The 21,636-nt window shown below is 44.9% G+C and overlaps 1 protein-coding gene across 1 annotated transcript in view; it reads left to right on the top strand.

Moving 5' to 3' along the window:
- Window positions 1–268: 268 nt before the first annotated feature.
- LOC126237656 (acetylcholinesterase-like) overlaps window positions 269–21,636 on the top strand; it is a 129,280-nt gene continuing 107,912 nt past the window's right edge. The window contains exons 1-3 of the mRNA XM_049947740.1: window positions 269–348; window positions 5,641–5,778; window positions 19,115–19,249. Of these exons, the coding sequence (XP_049803697.1) occupies window positions 295–348; window positions 5,641–5,778; window positions 19,115–19,249 (327 nt within the window). The 5' untranslated portion in view covers window positions 269–294. The remainder of the gene's footprint in view (window positions 349–5,640; window positions 5,779–19,114; window positions 19,250–21,636) is intronic.

Raw genomic sequence — 21,636 nt, 5'->3', positions numbered from 1 at the left:
CACTGTAAAATGTAGGTCATGACTCCTTCCTAACGAAAAAATTGTCACGTAAAGTTTCAGCGATTGGAGTTCATTACTGTATTATTAAGTTCTGTTGGAAAGCATCAGACTGCTGATAACTGTCTTTTATCTCCAGATTTGACGATAACGTCAAGCGAGAGTGACTGATTATCTTGACTGGTATTAACACTTGACTAGATTTTGAAGCACTGCTTTCTGACAATGATAATGCAGATATCGTCCACAAACACTCAGTCGACATTCTGGCGTCTAAGAGAGCACTGTCGTTACGCAATGTGGTGTGCAGCTTACGTATTAGCTATAGGCCTCGTCCTTTGTACAGCTCAGGTAAGTCATTACTGTAGTTGAGAACAATAATTTACCGTGTCACATCGACTTTGGATAAGTATCTCATCAGTGGGTGAAACCAACTTACTTAATTACGTATAAACTATCTGAATATGTGATACATAGATAAATATTCAGCGATCACAGGCCCTGCAGACCACGCGCTGCTTCCACAAGCTACCTCCATTCCTTCCTGTTTTGTGCCCGGTTCCTCCAGGTGTCTTCAATTCCCAGGGCTGCTAGGTCCTTCGCCAGGTCATACATCCAGCGCTGCCTTGGTCGTCCAATGGGGCGTTTGGTGTTTGGGTTCGCCGCTAGTACCATCTTCGCCTGTCTTCCATCTAGCATTCGGGCTACATGGCCCACCCATTGTATTCTTTTGCTCATTATCTTCTGTAGGATAGTTGGTTGTCGCATCAGAAAGTAGATTTCCTCGTTTTTCCGCCTCCTCCTCCAGTCTCCGTTATCTAGAACTGGTCCCCATATCTTCCTCATTACTCTACTTTCAAATATTAATAGTTTTTCCCTTTTTCGCTTAGTCATGCTCCATGAATATGTAGTCTCTTAAAACTCGCCTCTGCGACTGAGTTCGCTAAAGTAGTAGCGATCGACAAGCAGATTGTTGAAAGACTATAATCGTGCAGGCTGCCTTCCTCTACCACTACACGGCAACCTTCTTCGTCGTTTCTTACTGTCGCGTACTTCAACAAGAACATGAAGACCTGTCTCTGTCAATGAATAAGAGGGCTACCTCTCGACGACTGTACGAAAGGAACCAGAATGTGGATTGCCACATGTTCACTCTCGTTAAAATTAGTGTTCCGCCATTTGCAGTTGCAAACTTTGAGGAAATAATTTATAGTGAATGTTTTCCAGTAAATTACTGTAGTGTGTATGATCGTAAGAGGCAGGTACTTCACAGCAATTCGGTGTCAAGTGAACAGTTTGCAAGTAATTTCCAGCAGTTTAAAATTGTTTGGGCAAAATCTACCATCCAACCGTTGACAGATGCAGACTTGGAAACGAGCTGAAAGAGGCAACAGTGGGAGCATTTTATTCATGGAGAATAAATATACTTAATGCGGTACCGAAAGACTGTATTTCAACTGAACCTACTAGTTTTACGGGTACCGCGCTATGCAAGTAAATGATTTCGTCACTTATTGCGGGGTCAGTCTAAGGAAAATACACCAAATAGACGACATGTCTCAGGAAATCGTTATCTTTCTTAATATAATAAAGAAAAACAGAATCTGAATTACTGCTTGATTAATAATGCGTGGATTCTATCTGGCTAGCTTGAACGACTGGGTGCTACGGCGGGACGAAGCCTCGCCATCGCTTCGAGGTCCCTGGTTTAATACATACAATATACTCACATCATCTTGTTTACCGTCTGGATGTTTATTTGATTTTTATTATTGATCACAGGTTTCGATCTTGCCTGCATATCATCTTCAGATCTCAATGCAGAGAACAATTGTGCATTGGTCTTATTGCTTCTTTTTTACGATAAGCCAGTGCCTGGGTTATTCCGAATTACGATACAATGGTCCTTCGTACGAGCATGTATGTCCGAAGGAACAGACACTGCGACGGCTATAACCGTTATGAAATACCTGAAAATAATGTATTCGCAGTTGCAAATATTGGCAACCATCAGCGGTATAATGGAATCACGGCAATGAAAATCTATGCTGAACCAGGACTCGAACGGATTTCACGCTTATTGCGAGCGCTCGATTTACCGTATGGTTATCCGACCACGAGTCACGGCCAGACCCAAATATCTGTGTGTATGATCGTAAGAGGCAGGTACTTCCAAATATCTGTATTATTCCGAATTACGATCAAATGTAACTGCATCGCCGGCCGCGGTGGTCTCGCGGTTCTAGGCGCTCAGTCCGGAACCGCGCGACTACTACGGTCGCAGGTTCGAATCCTGCCTCAGGCATGGATGTGTGTGATGTCCTTAGATTAATTAGGTTTAAGTAGTTCTAAGTTCTAGGGGACTGATGACCACAGATGTTAAGTCCCATAACGCTCAGAGCCATTTGAACCATTTTGTAACTGCATCGAAATTCGGAATAACACAGGCACTACACGCATGTCCAAAGGAACAATATATCGTAATTCGGAATAGTATAGGTACTGCACTATTGCATTTATACACCGACACCGGGCAAGCGACTTTCAAGTAGAATGTCTTTTCTGTACGGGAATACACATAGCGGATGTACGAGTACAGTTCGTAGACATTCGGCTGAAGACATATGAAAGTTTTGGGTCTAGCCATGATTTGTGCTGGGATACTCGCGTGGGAAAGCAACCCCCCGCGATAAACGGGAAATTCGAGTTCGAGTCCTGGTCCGGCACAAATTTTCATTCTCTTCATTCCATTATGCGGCTAATGGTTTTCCATGTCCGCAACTGAAAATATATTTCATGTACTTCTTTTCCGTCTTCTTCCAGCAAGAAATTAATAAATAAATAAATGTTGATACGACCAAAGTGCAGAAGTGCAGTTGTTCCGTGCATTGAGAACCGAAGATGATATGCTATCAGATCGATTCCGGTAATCGATAATAAAAAAACAAATAATGATCGAAACGGTAAACAAGATATTATGTGTGTATTGTATGTACTAAACCGAGGACTTAGAAACGACGGAGAGGCTTCATGCCGCCGTAGCACACAGTGGTTCACAACCCCGTAACAGACCACAGCAGTCCACCCACCCCACTGCCGACCCACAAACCCAGAGTTATTGAGAGTGTCGGCCCCCAGTGGACACACCTCCCCACTCCAGTGAACGTCTCATACCAGACGAGTGTAGCCCTACATGTTTACGTGGTAGAGTAATTATGGTGTACGCGTACGTGGAGAAGTGTTTGCGCAGCAATCGCCGACATAGTGTAAATGAGGCGGAATAAGGGGAACCAGCCCGCATTCTCTGAGGTAGATGGAAAACCGCCTTAAAAGCCCGCATCTCGTGGTCGTGCGGTAGCGTTCTCGCTTCCCACGCCCGGGTTCCCGGGTTCGATTCCCGGCGGGGTCAGGGATTTTCTCTGCCTCGTGATGGCTGGGTGTTGTGTGCTGTCCTTAGATTAGTTAGGTTTAAGTAGTTCTAAGTTCTAGGGGACTTATGACCACAGCAGTCGAGTCCCATAGTGCTCAGAGCCATTTTTTGAACCGCCTTAAAAACCATCCACAGGCACACCGGACCTCGACACTAATCCATCGAGCGAATTCGTGTCGGGGACCGGCACGCCTTCCCGCTCGTGAAGAAGCGCGTTAGACCTCGCGGCCAGCCGGGCGGGCACAAAAACAAGATATTGTTGTACAGATCACAGGAGGAACATGTGTCTGCACTTTAAGTTACATCCATATTCTCAAATATAAGGGTGTGTCAACACGCACACGTTTATATAAAAGAGCCACTTTCGGCAGCGGTACAGAATGTTTCTCCATTTGACAATAGAAACGTGCCATGCTACATTCGTTGTTTGTTCAGTTCGAAAAGAATTTTGGAAAAGCGTAAATTCATTGATCTCCGCCAGCAGTGACTACTTCCATTACATTTTTGTGAAATAAAAAACAATAAACATCTGACTGGCTTGAAGCGGCCGGCCACTATTTCTTCTCTTATGCTAATCTCTTTGTCTCAGAAAGGTCTTACATCCGATGTCCTCAGTTATTGGCTGTATATATTCCAGTCTGCGTCTCACCTTCCAATTTTTGCTCTCTACGTCTCCCTCTTGCATTCCCCGAAGTCTTGACGCATATTAAATCATCATATCTCTTCCTCTAGAGTTTTTCGCTTATATCTGTTCTCTCGATTCTGCTGTGAGCTCTTTGTTTTCAGCATCCACTCGTTGCTTCACATCTCGGACGGTTCGGTTTCATTTCCTTCCAGGTTTCCCAAAGCCCATAACTCATTTCCATGAATTGCTCCACTCCAGCAGTCTATTGAAACAAAATTATTTTTCAAATTAGAGTCTTTGTTACATACTCGTACATTTCTCTTGGACATGAATGCCCTCGTTCATTCTGCTACACTGCGTCTTACACCATCATCCATCTAACATTATTTTGCTTCCAAGGTAACAGAATTCGTATAGATCATCAAATACGTGTTCCCCAACTTTGATGTCATATTAATAGATAATTTCACTTTTGCTGTGCCTCAGTACTCTATTACATTTTTTGCTTTGAGTATAATCCATATTATGAGAACAGTAAACCGTTGCTTTCATTTGACAGATCTTGTATTCCTCTTCACTTTTTCTGTTCTGCCGGCAGGGGTGGCCGAGCGGTTCTAGCCGCTACAGTCTGGAGCCGCCCGACCGCTACCGTTGCAGGTTCGAATCCTACCTCGGGCATGGATGTGTGTGATGTCCTTTGGTTAGTTAGGTTTAAGTTTCTGTTTTACACGTTTTCTTCCCCCCCCCCCCCCACCCCACCCCCATCCACTCTCCCGTTCACCCTATATAATTTCTCAATAAGGCAACTGTTCGAAAAATAAGTAAGATTATAAATTCATCCGAGACGTTAATGAGTCCATTCAACATCTAACATCAAAGGCGAGTCCTCGTTTAAGGTAAGTAAAGTAGAGCCGAACATTAATTATACTGTAACATATACCGCGAAAAATGGGAAACCTGGGCCACTGTTTCGCTAACGAGATACCCTTCCAAACAACTCAAACTCAGCCCCAATGGACCAATCAACGTTAATTAACTACTCTAGACCGCGAATGTCAAGTAAACGTTCCTAAGTTGGCAACGAAACATTCCAGGTCGCTGAAGGTATAGAAACGTTATATTACATATTTGCTACCTATCTGTTATGGGGACGTGAGCGTGTGTACTATAGATTCATTTCATCCTTTCATATGCTCGGTTTTACTTACCACATGGGATGCAGCTACGTTGACTCACTGTTCATCTGTGAGAAGACCACTGGGTGCTATTATTTTGAGGCTGTGCGTAAAATGCTGCTGCACTAATGTGACCAATGGTCAGTTAATGGGCCGCAGAGCGTTTCAAACTGAGACAGCAGCAAAAATGATACGATTTTCGTGTTATAGTTAAAGAACAGTTATTGTATTGGATATGAATAGATGTTAACTATTTCACAGCTCAGACGAAGTATAGGAGGCACGGTAATTCGATTGACCGTAGGAAGGGAAACAGTGTATGGCACATCCGCAACTAGCCTACACAATAAATGACTGATTTGCTTTGTCACAAGAGTGAGATCCCTCACACACCTTTCCCTGTGTCTCTGCAGGAGGCCGACTACGCCACTGTGCGGGTGTCTGGAGGCCTGGTGCGGGGCTACAGGACGACCAGCGTCCGCGGCACGCCCTACTGGAACTTCCAGGGCCTGCCCTACGCTGCTCCTCCAGTGGGGCCCTTGCGATTTGCGGTGAGTTCCTCAACTAGAAGGAAACGCGTTCCTTTCGTTGTTTCCCCGAGTTATCATTTTTTATTCCAGTCTACATACACATTCATGCTATTTAACTTTTATTCTTCATTTTCCACCTTGCTTTCTTCGTCCTCTGGTGGTAAAAACCGGGTACTATGGAATAACAAACCTACTCCTTTCTAAAAAACCAAATCATATGGGCAACAGCACGCATTTCCAATAAATTCTTCATCCGGATTCCTGGTGTATAACTGCTGTTAGCCTTTAGATGAACAGAACCGACTCGCAACTGCTACTCTAGTTAATTCCAAATACGATCGTTCGAATGGGCGTTGGAACATCATGCCGATAAGAAGTGTACAGCTATATGATTTTCTTTGCACGGCAATGTATCGAACTTCGATTTACGAACAAGAACGTTATCGCCCTTATAGCAAGAATATTGAAGTCCAGTTTGTTGTCACAGAGTGAGATGGTTGCCAGAGTGTCAAGATGTAATATCTAGATTCGTTTTGGCATCGACAACATGTAGGGGCTACGAAGAAAACAGGAAAATCAGATCGTCACAACATCTCCATCGATCGAATCACCGTTATACATTTATGTAAATACCGTTCGCTATATTATCGCTAATTCTACCAGTATCCATCTGATGAAGACATGTTGAGCAACTAAACGCTCCATAAATCTTCTTCGATTGCCGTACGGACCAGTGACATTTCGTCTTTAGTTCCAAACTTCGGCATGCATTCCTGCTTTCGAACAAAAGCCTATAAGAGACATTGGGTCGAGAAAACCGATTCCCAGAGTTCTGTCACCGACCTGTGTATCAGAACAGCAACAGAATTCCTGAAGACTATTTAACAACGATAGCGGTTGAGTTGTTTCAATAGTGACGTATAGATTTTAGCGATCCCTATTAGATAAATGCTTAAGGGTGGTGGAGAGATGGTTGGATTTAAAGTCTTCAGAGCTGTGTACACTGCGCAATACAAATAAAGTGTCACTCTCTGGAAATCCCGTAACTGTCTCCCATTGCAACGTAAAAATTTGAAATTTGATTCAAGGTGCCTACAACTTCCTGTATAAAAGTCAAAACACAGGTGAGGTTGGGATAATGATATTACATTGACACCAAATTTTACCGCAATTCTGCTCAGTGTTATGTCACGCGACGGAAACGTCGTCAAACACTCTTACCCACATTTTATCTGTCCTGTTGCTAATCGCACTACGAATTTTGGTTTCCGACAGCGAAATGTGTGAGAAGGGGTCGTTGCATTGGCGCCATTTATGCCACCTCCTGAGGTCTTTTCATATCGATTGCCAGCGGTGATGTGCCTGAAATATTTTTTTTTCGGCTACCCATAACGAAACAGCGTGCTTTCAACTCTGGGTGTCGCAATTCTGACCTCCATCGCAGAGACGTCAAAAGAGCTGTTGAAAACTGGCTATGAACGAGTGTGACGACCATCCCATCGTGTGACATGAACACGGCGGCATTGGGCAGAATTGTGGTGTAACTTGGTGTCAATGTGATACCATTAAACCACTTAACACCTCACATGAACTTGTCAGGTCTGGCCCTTTTTTTTCCGCATGTGTCGTCACCTTTCAGTTTGGAGCGTAGCGGCGCCCGATGGAGACATCGCAGGGCGCCATACTTTTGCATAGTTACAAACAACGGTTATAGGCACCTTGAGTCAAATTTCAAACTTTTCCGTCGTAATTTGAGACAGTTAAGGGTGTTCGAAAAATGACCCTTTAATAGTGTTGTACTGTGTAATTGTGTAAGTAACAATTCATTTCACTATCGAACTACGTATCAGAATACGGTAGATGTGTAGTATCCGTTCCTTCTTACCCACATAGTACTATGCGTCAGAAAACTGTCTTCTGTAGTTCCTTATGGATAGAATGGCCTGTTTAAGCAACTTCATTGATCTGAAAATGACCATATTTGAGCGAAAGTTATCAGGTTGTAAAAAGGAATATGCAAGTTTAAAGGTAAAGTAAATAGTAGAAGTTTGGAAAAGCTTTTTTATGCCTCCATTATCCGCTTAATAGCAGGCGGGTTTTCTTTGTTTCATGTCTCTTCTACGACGCTTTCTTGTCGCCAAAGTGTAACTTTAACATTTCAAAGATGGGCGTCGTTCATCCATGAAGTTTTATTGTCAGTTCACCACTTCCTTCATATCACTGGCACTTTATCATACAAGTAGATAAGACTCGAGCACTAAATGAAGTAAGACTGTAATTGTGCAGTCACTGATATTAATTCAAAGACCGGTTGAAATTTGCCTTCACCAGGGATTTTCAACGTATGGTAAAAATCCTATTTTTAGATAAAAGTTAACAAATTAAATGGCATTAATAACTACAACTACATGTATGTGATCTCCAGTATGTGCTCTAAAGAAAAATTGGCGAAAATAGATTTTCTGAACAATTTTTTTTGGCAAACATAATGGAGGATCCAAGTCTACCAGTGCCAGTCACTTCCAGTAACCACCTGAATCGTACTTGGCCTCCATCTATCCGTCCACCACTAACATTCACTGGCGACGCTCGTGTTGCGTAATTATTGTTCATTGTTGCTGCAACTACCTCCACAGAATTAGAGAAACAACGCACCAAGCAGCTGTACAGTAATCTTTGGGCAAACTGCAAGTTCCAGGAAGATTGACCCTTATGAACTGAACGATTACCTTTGTATAAACAGTAAGGTCATTGTTACACCCAAATCACCCAACAAAAAAACGGTCAAATGCAGTTTCTTGTTTCAGACACTGACGCCAGAAGGTGCAGTTTCACGTGTGGGCGTTTCCAAATTGAGCAAAATAATCAATCTCCAGGAAATGAATATGTCAATCACTGACATTTTATTTTGTGTATATCGTCCTACTGTGACACCAGTTCATATGTGGAATCAGTGAATCTACGGGACTTACGGGGTGACGAGAGTTCACTGGACCACGCAATGTTCCCACTGCATACAACAAACATCCCCTTGTTCGCGAGCTCATTGTAGACTCTACAGCTTTTCCCACTCTGTTAAGTCGGAGCTGCAGCGGTTATCGAACTGTCTGTTGCGCTGGTTCGACACCACTTGTAAAGGGTACTTTTATGAGGGAGCCTCGCTGCTCGCACATCACATGTCGCTACTCGCCAGCAGCCATGATACAGTTATGCCGCAACTTTGGTGCTTGCTGCTCACTGGCGGCAGTTAACCTAACGCTGTTCACACAGTGCTACAACACAGGACTCGTGGACTGACCGTGAAGAAGCCAGCCACGGTTCAACTTTCAGAACATGCGGCTATGGTCACGGTGCGCAACACGAACAGAGTTGGTATCATTGCATAGAGAGGATCGTATTGAGCAGCTGGGTGAGAAGATTAAGTAAACCGGAAACACTCAGTGAGCTTGTTTCGTCAGTGCGGAGCCGTGCTGGCTAGCAGCAAGTAGTAAGGCGCTAGCATAAACACACCCTTAGTGACTGAAACAGAAACCACAGATAATCTAATGGTATCACCGCATTGCTCAGTGGCTAAAAGTAGCGGTTCCAGATGAGTCCTATTACATCTGTTACAGACGCTTCCTCGATGACAAACTCCGACAGCCCACACCAAAACGATAAGCGCCGTGTATGATGAACTGGGACGCCATTGTGTACTGCTACATTGTAATGAATATGAAATGAACACCCAAATTCGTCGTACGTGTAGGAAATCTAAAAGGAAATCTCTGCATCAGTATACTTTTGAAGCTGAAACATTAGCTCTCCTCAGACAACTCCATACTTCAGATTTCGAAGCTCTCCTCAGACAACTCCATACTTCAAATTTCGTTTGTATGCAGCTGGGTATAGGTGAAAAACATTGTTAGAAGAACAGTGGGCATCAATTCTTTCTCGACAGATATCACATTTCGAACTGTTATTACTGTAAGGAAAAACTCATTCGAGTGGACATATCATCATTTGAGAGCGGAGCGTCATTTTCAGAGGCACTGATCCTCTGCTACCACGAGACTTGAGAGGCTTCTACTTACACTATGTGATCAAAAGTATCCGGACACCTGGATGAAAAATGACTTACAAGTTCGTGCCGCCATCTATCGGTAAAGCTGGAATTCTATATGGTGTTGGCCCACCCTCAGCCTTGATGACAGCTTCCACTTTCGCAGGCCACTTCAGTCTGATTCTTCAAGCTTTCTTGGGGAATGGCAGCCCGTTATTCACGGAGTGCTGCACTGAAGAGTGGTATTATTCTCGGTCGGTGAGGTCTGGCACGAAGTCAGCGTTCCAGAACCCAAAGGTGTTCTATAGGATTCAGGTCAGGACTCTGTGCAGGACAGTCCATTACAGGTATGTTATTGACGTGTAACCACTCTGCCACAGGCCGTGTGTTATGAACAGGTGCTCGATCGTGTTGAAAGATGCAATCGGCATCCCCGAATTTCTCTTCAACAGTGGGAAGCAAGAAGGGGCTTAAAACATCAATGTATACCTGTGCTGTGATAGTGTCATGCAAAATAAAAAGGAGTGCAAGCCCCTCCATAAAAAAACACAACCACACCATAACACCACCCACTACGAATTTTACTGTTGGCAATACACACGCTGGCAGCTGTTCGTTCACCGGGCGTTCGCCATACCCGCACCCCGCCATCGTATCGCCACATTGTGTCCCGTGATTCTTCACTCCACATAACGTTTTTCCACTGTATAATCGTCCAATGTTTACCCTCCTTACACCTAGAGAGGCGTCGTTTGGCATCTACCAGCGTGTTGTGTGGCTTATGAACAGCCGCTCGACCACGAAATGCAAGTTTTCTCACCTCCCGCTAAGTGGCTGGCTCTGAGCACTATGGGACTTAACATCTATGGTCATCAGTCCCCTAGAACTTAGAACTACTTAAACCTAACTAACCTAAGGACAGCACACAACACCCAGCCATCACGAGGCAGAGAAAATCCCTGACCCCGCCGGGAATCGAACCCGGGAACCCGGGCGTGGGAAGCGAGAACGCTACCGCACGACCACGAGATGCGGGCTCCCGCTAAGTGTCATAGTACTTGCAGTGGATCGTAATGCAGTTTGGAATTCTTGTGTGATAGTCTGGATAGATGTCTGCCTATTACACATTAGAACCCTCTTCAACTGTCGGCGGTCTCTGTCAACAGACGAGGTCGGCCTGTACGCTTTTGTGCTGTACGTGTCCCTTCACGCTTCCACTTCCGTATCACATAGGAAATAGGGGACTTAGGGATGTTTAGGAGTGTGGAAATGACGCGTGCAGACGTATAACACAAGTGACACCCAATCACCTGACCTTGTTCGAAGTCCGTGAGTTCTGCGGAGCGCCACATTCTGCTCTCTCACCATGTCTAATGACAACTGAAGTCGCTGATACAGAGTACCCGGCAGTAGGTGCCAGCAAACTGCACCTAATATGAAAAAATGTTTGTTTTTCGGTGTGTCCGGATACTGTTGATCACATAATGTATATCTCTGAGCACCGTCGGCAGGTCAGGCATTCCGAGATCTGTTCGGGACACTTCATCGATAGTAATCAAACCTCCGAACTTGTCATTCCATGATAATACAAACCTCTGAAATTGAAATCAACGGAAAGCCTATCAATCATGACTCGGAATATCGCCTTAAGAAAGCCTGGGATGCTACTACTGATCTGCTTAAGAATTTGCGGGAACCTAGGCGTGAGCACGAACATGAAAATACAGAAGTGAAACAACGAGATAGACGGGGTAATGCGAGAAGAGTCCATCAGCATTCGTCATGTTATCAGATTGTTCCGTAGTCGAAACGTTGTGCATCTGCGACACAACGATACGAACTTTCCGTTTGTAAAAACGGAAGAGTGGTGCCGAAGCACTAGGTTTTCAAAATTGGTGTGAAAGACTACACCAGCCATACTCTCTTAAAATAGAGATAAAGTAGATACACAAATTAGTATCATATTGGCAATTGGAGAAATGAAAGGGTGGCGCATAGCGAATTCTTTCATCAGAACCAATTAATTAAAGATGCCTTATCCTTGTATTATCGATCTGCAATAACAAATTAATCGTAATAATTGTAAATTAACAGTACTGCTAGTCACCTCACGTAATTGTCCCACCTTTTTAATTCCGACCCATTAAGTTCAACATCGGTGGCACATTTTTTTAATTCTACAGTTACGACAAAATGTTTTGGCCGTTATGCAGTCAATCTGGCATCTGGGGGCGTTCGCTGCTTTCGCCACTCTACGGCCATGGCTTTCCAACCGCTGGAAGTACTTGCGTTTGGCTTGTGAAAGGCAACAGGTGGGGGTTGTTCATCAAAGTCACCCCTCGCTTGAGTTGGTGTCCAGAGCAGGTGGTGGAAGAGCTGCTCAAAACAAAAATTTGAATGGCGAAGCTATGAAGTCCCAGTCGCTCTCAGTCCGTCTCAATCGATGCCGCCGCACCATCTTGTAATCAGATTTCCCATGAGGTAACTTCTAATACGTTCTCACTGCTAAAGGCATCAACACAAAACTTTATTAGTTTTTCTCTTACAAATATGACTTCATAATGTGTTTCATAACGGTGGGAGGAAGGCGACACCTTACCCCTTTCAGTCTTTTTAAGTCACAGTAAATCGAAAATCCACCATCAGGAAATCACAGAACACGGACCCCTCCTGCAAACAGGGAGACATATCTGAATTGTTTGTGCAAAGGGATGAATTATACAGAGTGACGAAAAATTGCTGCCCTTCGACGTCGGCAAGTGATTCCTCACCTCAATTCAAGGCAAACGTTTGTCTAGCAAAATCACATCGGGTGCACTTTGAAAACTACGTACGAAAACAAGGAGCTGGGAACACTGTCAGATTGAGTAATGCATCGGAATCTACAGGGGAACGTGTATCACCCAGCACTGCCGTATCAAAATCGTAGCTCATTGAGTAGACTGCTGAGACATCAAATCCATGTCCACCATGGAGCTAGGGTTGGAATCCAATTCAGGTTCCCTTTCTAATTCTTTGTACGTTTCTTCCCCCTTTCCCGTCCCGTGTAAGCAGGACATCATTTCGGCACATGAGGGTACCCTATGACATGATAGTGGTATTCATTAAAATACATGCATTTTTCTACTAATAGCGCTGTGCACAATCATAATTGGTCCCATCAAGTTCATTTAGGGCGGCTTCCCGATGGTGTGCACAAACGATGAATAAATCGATATGCATTTGGTACTGGGTGCATCCGACAGCCAAGCTACTGTTGGTGCTCGTGCCTATGCTGCCACGGTACTCTCAAATGCACCACCCAGATATGAATATCTTTTGTCGCCTGCGAAAAGTATCTGAGTTCTCCTACACCTTATGTACCTTCTGCCTATGGGAAGCAGCCTTTCGCTCTATCCGTGACCTTAAAAACGCTCAGCGTTGTCTCAGTTTCATTCGTTGAGCATCATTTCGTCCAAGTAGCATCATAAAGAAACTATTACAGACGACTATCGAGACATGGTTTATGCGGCAACAGTGTACATAATTCACTAAGCTGTCACCTTCACAGCTCCCTACTACTCCGTTACACTATTGTGCTACCTGAAAAATCAACAAGCGGGTGCTTGCACGAATAAACTATTCGACCAAAGGGTTCTAAGTTTAAGTGATTTTTGACAGTTTCTGCTCACTGTGTCGAGACGAGATGGAGGTGGCGTGGATGCAGTACGTAATTTACTAATTTACTTGCCCCTCCAGCTAGTCCTTTTGCTACTATGATTTTCCAGTTTGTACGATCCGCTGTAATTTTCTTTGTGTGTGTGTGTGTCTGTGTGTGTGTGTGTGTGTGTGTGTGTGAGGTTGGGATACAGCATCACCGGTGGATCACGGTCTTACCGACTTGGTTGATCGTAAAATGTTCTATTCTACAATTGTATCATTCCAAAGACATCACGGGAATGCATATTGAAGGTGTGGCGATGGGACTTGAAGTCCTATACCACCCTCCGACATTGCAAGTTCAAGCGGCAGGCAATAGGTAACATAACCCACAGTGGTGGTTTACGATGGTCGACACCTTTCGAGTGGTCAGTTCACCACTGACGATTCATTAGAGGTCTTAACCGGTCTATCGTTAACCATGGTCAGAATCGGATTCCTCAAGGATGGTGAGAGGAACAGGGTGGCGGTGCCAGTGCTGGGGACCTGTGGTGCAAATGATTTTTGAGCCAGCGACCGTGTCACATTAAGCTTCCACTGTGTTATAGAGACACCTTGACTTCTCTCGCATGGATGGCTTCAAAGTGACCATGCCCGTTTCCTCATGGAGGGTAACTATCCTCGTGAGAGGAGGGGAATGTAGGGGACGGAAGGGTGGAAAACCATCTGGTACAGCTGGAGGTTGGTGTCAGGGTTCAGTTCCCTGCTGGTTAACACTGGGTACAATGCTTTTATCAGCTTGTGTCATTTTTGGGCGACGTATTCTGCATGTTAATGGAAGAACAGTTTTCTTATCCATCTCGACACGTAGATATTTGGTATCAGAGGACCATTGGACCTGGACGCCTGTGATAGTGATTTTGTGGCGGAGCATGGGACGCCGTTTAGTGAAGCAGACTGCTGTAGTTTTGGCGGCATTGACGGATATCTTGTTTGAACGACACCAGGTAACTGACGGGTTCACCTGCCTCTGGAGATAAGCAATAAGCTGGTCCGTGTTGAGACTCGTGGTATAGAGCGCCGTATCATCGATGTATTGCGCCAGGTGGCGATGTGGGTGGACTGGCATATCGTTAACATAAATGTTAAAGTGGATGGGAGACAACACAGAGCGTTGACCTTGCTGAGCAACCAAGAAAGTCCTATTGTGGAGGAAATTATCCGCGATCTTCACATAGATGGCGGGGATGGTCGTCTGTGTCAACATTTTGTACTCAAGATTGTCCTGCCAAGTATTGTCATATGCGTTTTGCAGATCCAGGAAAACCGTTGACGTCGACATGGTCGACTTAAAGCCCTTGGTGCCATGTTCTGAGATCCTGAGGACTTAGAGCTCGGCCAACAGGTGGAAAGCGAATCCAAACTGTTCCAGACAGAGTGTCCTAGCTGGAGCCAGAGGATGGGAAATGCAATGGAGGATAGAAGATTCTAGAACCTTTGCCATGATATTAAAAAGGCAAATGGACCTGTTGGGTCGTAGGCTCCTTCGAGGGCTTGGAGATGGCAATCATTTTGGCCTGCTTCCACTGTGAGGGAAAAAGGCCAGTTGTGAGAAAGTGGTTCAGGATGCTGGTAAATAAGACCAGTGACTTGCGTGGGAGTTAGTGGTGGTGGTGTTTGTTTAATATGCCTGAAGCCAAATGCCCACGCTTCCGACGGAGGATCTTTTGGATTTCTGCTGCGGAGGTAAGGTGAGGGGCAGTCAAAGGTGGTCTTTATCTCAAAGTGGCAACGGCTGCCGGAATACTGGGTTCAGGAATGAGGTCCTGGATGAGCAATTGGTTCTGGGCCTCAAATGCATTGGTCAGAGTTATTATCACAAAGAGACCGTCATACGTTAAGCCATCCACAATGTAGATGGGATGGTTGGTCTTTACTGCAGTACTCCATAGGGCTTGGACAAAGGCCTATTCGCATTTATGTTGGAGGTGGAAGGCAGACATCTCGTCCTGCCAATTTTCTGTTTTCCAATCGGCAGGCCAGTGGCAGAATTCACGTTGGAGATGCTTCGCGCGATGTTTATCCTGAAGATTATGAAACTGCTTCCACCGCCTGTAGTAGCAGTTCTTCTGGATTTTGAGTTCGCGCAATAGGGGAGACAAGACATCTGCAGGCCATCGTCGCCTTCTGGGTTTTTGTGGTTAGGTAATCAACAGCACCAGCTAGAGTGGCAGGCGTTGTAGGTCGAGATGTTGCTAGTGATGTTGAGGATCCTGGAAAACTTGTCCCAATCCGTGGAAGTCAAGGTAGAACGGATGTGTAAATGCAGAGTGACGTCAGTAAGGTGCAGTACCACAGGGTCGTGATCGGAAGCCAGTTCATGGAGTGTTTCCAACGAAAACTGTACTGAAATATTATTGAAAATGGTCACATCCAGAACGACCGGCTGGCAGTCAGCGTGTGGGAGCGTGTGGGTCATAGACAGACAGTGCCAGAGTATCTTCCAGATCAAGGAGGAGTCTGCCCCTGGGATTATCAATGCAAGATTTCCAAGCTGTATGATTGGCGTTGAGATCTGCTCCAACAATGATTTCATCAAATGATGTCACGGTACAGAGGTCCACTTCAAGAAGCGGTAGATTACGGCTCAAATACGCCGAAGCATAAGTTATAGCACCAAGGCGGGTAGAAACAGTGATCGCCGTAGCCCCTATATGTTCTAGTGGTAGAAGAACCTCGTGATTATGGACGAGTGTCTTATTTAGGAACACTGTCGTGCCCCCACCTCGGCGATTGAGTGCATCAGTGTGATAGCAAATCATATTGCCGAGACGAAAATCGTCGGTGGGCTTCAGGTGGGTTTCTGAGACCAGTAAAACGTCCACGTGATCGTCATAAAGGAAAGCGTTCAGTTCAGTATTCATACTTTTAAGGCCATTAGCATTAAAAATGCAGACAACTAGATCCCGAGGGGCTTGATGGTTGTGCGATGGGAAATTCGCCATTATAGCAAAATCTGTTCAAACAGAAAAGAATTCAAGAATAAATCTTCTGTGGTTGATTATTATTACTAAGATAGTTGTTAATCGTTGTACTTACAGGTAGTTTTATCCAAATTTAATCCTCGTGTTTAGACGGCACGCACTAGTAATTGAGATGAGAAACTATTAAAACAGACGCAGTCATGTGCACGTATTCGGTCTGTGAAGAGAGACCGGCTTGTTTTTAAAGCTAATCGAGCGTGTAGGCCGAGCTGGGCAGGGCCCACAGCTGGACGTGCTTCGTGGGGTCATCTGCAGATGGCAGCACACTTTGACCATAAATGATTGGCGGACACTCTTCAGTGTGAGCAGCTCATGTGAACGCAGGCTCTGGTCGCGTGGTCGAGAAAACCCAGCTGTTGGTGTGAAACATGGAGAGTAATCCAAGCGCTTTGAAATCGAAACTGAAGAGTTTCCTGATGAATCACTCCTTCCGTTCTGTCGAGGAGTTCTTTGATAAATAAAGCTGATTCTTGTTGTATTGTTTATTTCGTTTACTTAAACTTATGGATTCACTTTTTTGGGTTCATAAAGATTTTATTTTTATCTGTTATTACTTTTGTTTTGATATTTCATGTACTGACATGTTCCATGACCTTGGAGATTTGCTCTTCAATTTGGTCCCACGGAACTTGACGTGTGAACAAAATAAAAATAAAGTTAGCCGCCATGGCTAATGGAGCGTAGAGAACAAATATCAAATTAGACTAAATGCAATAAAAGCTAAACACAACTAGTCACAGAAAAGCCAGTAATATGGTTATAAAGACAAAATTAAGAGGAGTGCATGGTTTAAAACGTGCGCTTGATACAAAGTATAAGCTATTTTCACAAACGAAGGGTCTATAGGTAGGACTCACTGAGCGTTGTCAAACTGTGGTGTTGCATTTTTCATAAATTATCTATTTTGAATTACAGGGTGGAATGTGCACTTTGTGCTCAAAAATCTGAAATTTCACATAAATAAGATAGGAAAGTTAGACAGTAGCTAAGTAGACATAGTCAGAGATGTAGGAGAATACGTTGCTTTAATTGTTTACATTTATTAGTAACAGATCAGTGCAAAGTAGTGTTTACCTGCTCAAAATCATTATTTACGAGCAAACTATTTAAATTAGAGCAAACTCTTTCATCACTTGAAAGTTGAGAAAATTTACGTGTTAACTGATATATACTTAAAATATATAACTTTAAATTTACAGTTTATAAGTATGCTTCTGAAGTTGTAAATGTGTACGCTTTATTGACATGAATGCGAGTGGTCAAATAGCTCCAGCCATCTTGCCGCAAGACATACAAATACTTCGCTCTCGTTCGGCAGTCGGGACTGAGGCGTGGGACAGACAGTATGTATGTGCCGCAGTAAGTCGCCTCTGGAGTGGATATAAATTATTCTGTGTTGAGATGTGAACATGTGATATTTGCGTATGTTTCTGGCGAATACTCTGAAATAATATCAAACTTGGGGACTTCAGTTTCTTGCGAATACTGGTTCAAATGGTTCAAATGGCTCTGAGCACTATGGGACTTAACATCTACGGTCATCAGTCCCCTAGAACTTAGAACTACTTAAACCTAACTAACCTAAGGACATCACACAACACCCAGTCATCATGAGGCAGAGAAAATCCCTGACCCCGCCGAGAATCGAACCCGGGAACCCGGGCGCGGGAAGCGAGAACGCTACCGCACGACCTCGAGCTGCGGACTCTTGCGAATACTCTGAAATAATTTCAAACTTGGGGACTTTTATTTCTTCTTAGGCGAACGAGTCTGACCCTTAAACTGTTGTGCAGTTATTTTGGGGTCTGAACGTTATTTTTCACGGAAAATTCATGTTTGCATTTGTTGAACCTTGTGACAAGTTATCTTAGAGTTAATGTGACAAATGTACTGATAGGCTTATAGACTGCAGCGCAGTAAACACACAAATCCAACGTATTACGAGGCCTTATTAACAGCGACTTTCTCGTCTATAATTTATTGTTCTTGATGATGCCAGCTTATGAGTTATTACTTACTGCACGATATATTTTTGGAATGAACAAGATAGCACCAATATTTTTCGTTTATTATCCGTAGCGTCACTTATGTTAGTCTCATCTGGGATCAGTCAGGTATTATCTGTGACTAAACCAGTGGTCATCTCGTGCACTGGTGAAGCATCAGGTAGTGCAAGCCCGCTGCAGCTAGGTCTTATTTAAATACTAAGTATTCCTTTATTATACTACTACAAATGAAACTCCCTAAAACAAATCCTAGAAAGTCTTAAGTTTCTTCGCTAATCACTGCGTTAAAAGTGTAACCCATGTAGTTCATGAATCAAATCTCACGGGACAATCGCTTTCAGTGTATATCACGTTTATTGAACCTACTTATAACATTATAAAATATGTTTAAAATTACAGAAAGTAGTTTACAACTGGTTTGCGTTGGCGGCTTTGACATCTCTGCTAGAAACGCATTATTATATCGGTACAGTTTCGTTTCTGGGATCGTACTTACCGAGGTACGTTTAGGATGTAGGTATGTGAAAGTGTCTCTAACTTTACTATTGACATATTTTACACCAGAAAGCATTCCTAGGCTAGACTGAGCGCAGCGTAGTCTCAACAGACCATGTCTGTCACCTCAGGAGCCGCAGCCGGCAGCCAGCTGGGATGACGTCAGGAACGCCACGGAGGAAGCGCCCCAGTGTCTGCAAGTGGGCGACGCTGGTGACGTTGTCGGCGATGAAGACTGCCTCTACCTCAACGTGTACACGCCAGAGGTAATCCATACTCTCTTTCGTTGCAGCCAAAGACAACTGGTGCAGTAGAAGTAAATACCAATCACAACTGAAAATACTTGACGATCAGGGTTTTGAAAACATACACGGGCCGTTCTTGGGGAGCTTTCTAGCGACTGAACAATCCGAGCTGTTTTATGGAACGACCTGCAGCTTGAAACTGGCACTGTCTCCTTTCCATAGCGTTACCAGTCACAGATCTGGGTCTATTATTGGTCAAATTCTCGATAGATCTTCTGATGGAAATGAAAGGGACATGCTGTTGTAGAAGTCTGAACGTCCCACGGGGCGTGGCCTGGTGGTCCAAAAGGTAAATTGCTTTGTACGACAGTTTCCAGCTCAGAATCCCAGCCCAACAGGTAGTTAAAACGACTCACATATAAGAATCATATAAGAAAAACAGCGTACTTGCTTGAACCTGGTGCAGTCCACACCTTCCCGTAAAAAATTGAGACTCCCTGTGACTAAAAGTTCTGTGTAAGGACATCATAACAACATATCATGGAACCAATGGAAACGAGGGAACAACAGTAACCTGCTTGTACAAAAATTTGTTCTGAAGTGCTAAAGTGACAATAATTTCTATGAGGTAAGATTGAACAATACATAAAATAGTTTTATCACCTGTGGGTCGAGCTCACACTTCAGAAGCTCTCCACGAGAATACACTCAGCTACATGAGTAAGTTGCAAATTACACTCCTGGAAATTGAAATAAGAACACCGTGAATTCATTGTCCCAGGAAGGGGAAACTTTACTGACACATTCCTGGGGTCAGATACATCACATGATCACACTGACAGAACCACAGGCACATAGACACAGGCAACAGAGCATGCACAATGTCGGCACTAGTACAGTGTATATCCACCTTTCGCAGCAATGCAGGCTGCTATTCTCCCATGGAGACGATCGTAGAGATGCTGGATGGAGTCCTGTGGAACGGCTTGCCATGCCATTTCCACCTGGCGCCTCAGTTGGACCAGCGTTCGTGCTGGACGTGCAGACCGCGTGAGACGACGCTTCATCCAGTCCCAAACATGCTCAATGGGGGACAGATCCGGAGATCTTGCTGGCCAGGGTAGTTGACTTACACCTTCTAGAGCACGTTGGGTGGCACGGGATACATGCGGACGTGCATTGTCCTGTTGGAACAGCAAGTTCCCTTGCCGGTCTAGGAATGGTAGAACGATGGGTTCGATGACGGTTTGGATGTACCGTGCACTATTCAGTGTCCCCTCGACGATCACCAGTGGTGTACGGCCAGTGTAGGAGATCGCTCCCCACACCATGATGCCGGGTGTTGGCCCTGTGTGCCTCGGTCGTATGCAGTCCTGATTGTGGCACTCACCTGCACGGAGCCAAACACGCATACGACCATCATTGGCACCAAGGCAGAAGCGACTCTCATCGCTGAAGACGACACGTCTCCATTCGTCCCTCCATTCACGCCTGTCGCGACACCACTGGAGGCGGGCTGCACGATGTTGGGGCGTGAGCGGAAGACGGCCTAACGGTGTGCGGGACCGTAGCCCAGCTTCATGGAGACGGTTGCGAATGGTCCTCGCCGATACCCCAGGAGCAACAGTGTCCCTAATTTGCTGGGAAGTGGCGGTGCGGTCCCCTACGGCACTGCGTAGGATCCTACGGTCTTGGCGTGCATCCGTGCGTCGCTGCGGTCCGGTCCCAGGTCGACGGGCACGTGCACCTTCCGCCGACCACTGGCGACAACATCGATGTACTGTGGAGACCTCACGCCCCACGTGTTGAGCAATTCGGCGGTACGTCCACCCGGCCTCCCGCATGCCCACTATACGCCCTCGCTCAAAGTCCGTCAACTGCACATACGGTTCACGTCCACGCTGTCGCGGCATGCTACCAGTGTTAAAGACTGCGATGGAGCTCCGTATGCCACGGCAAACTGGCTGACACTGACGGCGGCGGTGCACAAATGCTGCGCAGCTAGCGCCATTCGACGGCCAACACCGCGGTTCCTGGTGTGTCCGCTGTGCCGTGCGTGTGATCATTACTTGTACAGCCCTCTCGCAGTGTCCGGAGCAAGTATGGTGGGTCTGACACACCGGTGTCAATGTGTTCTTTTTTCCATTTCCAGGAGTGTATTTAACAGTCCATGACGATCCTGTAAGTTGTATTTTCTGGTGGAAGATAGTGCTGATGGTAGTCGGAAATTTAAGTTTCAAAATGCATAAATTAAAATGCTGATCGCTACACGGCTCACACTGCAGAAATAAGCGATTTGAATTGTCTCGTGACGGCGAATCGCCCGACCTCAACTCGTAAACTACGATCTTTCGGATGAAGCACGTTGCGAAATTCAGTAATGAACGCGTCCTGCCCCCTTATCTCCT

Source organism: Schistocerca nitens, chromosome 1 (assembly GCF_023898315.1).
Source record: "Schistocerca nitens isolate TAMUIC-IGC-003100 chromosome 1, iqSchNite1.1, whole genome shotgun sequence".
Taxonomy (NCBI): Eukaryota; Metazoa; Arthropoda; class Insecta; order Orthoptera; family Acrididae; genus Schistocerca; species Schistocerca nitens.
Note: the sequence above shows the minus strand (reverse complement) of the source record. Positions and strands in the feature narration are given on the sequence as shown.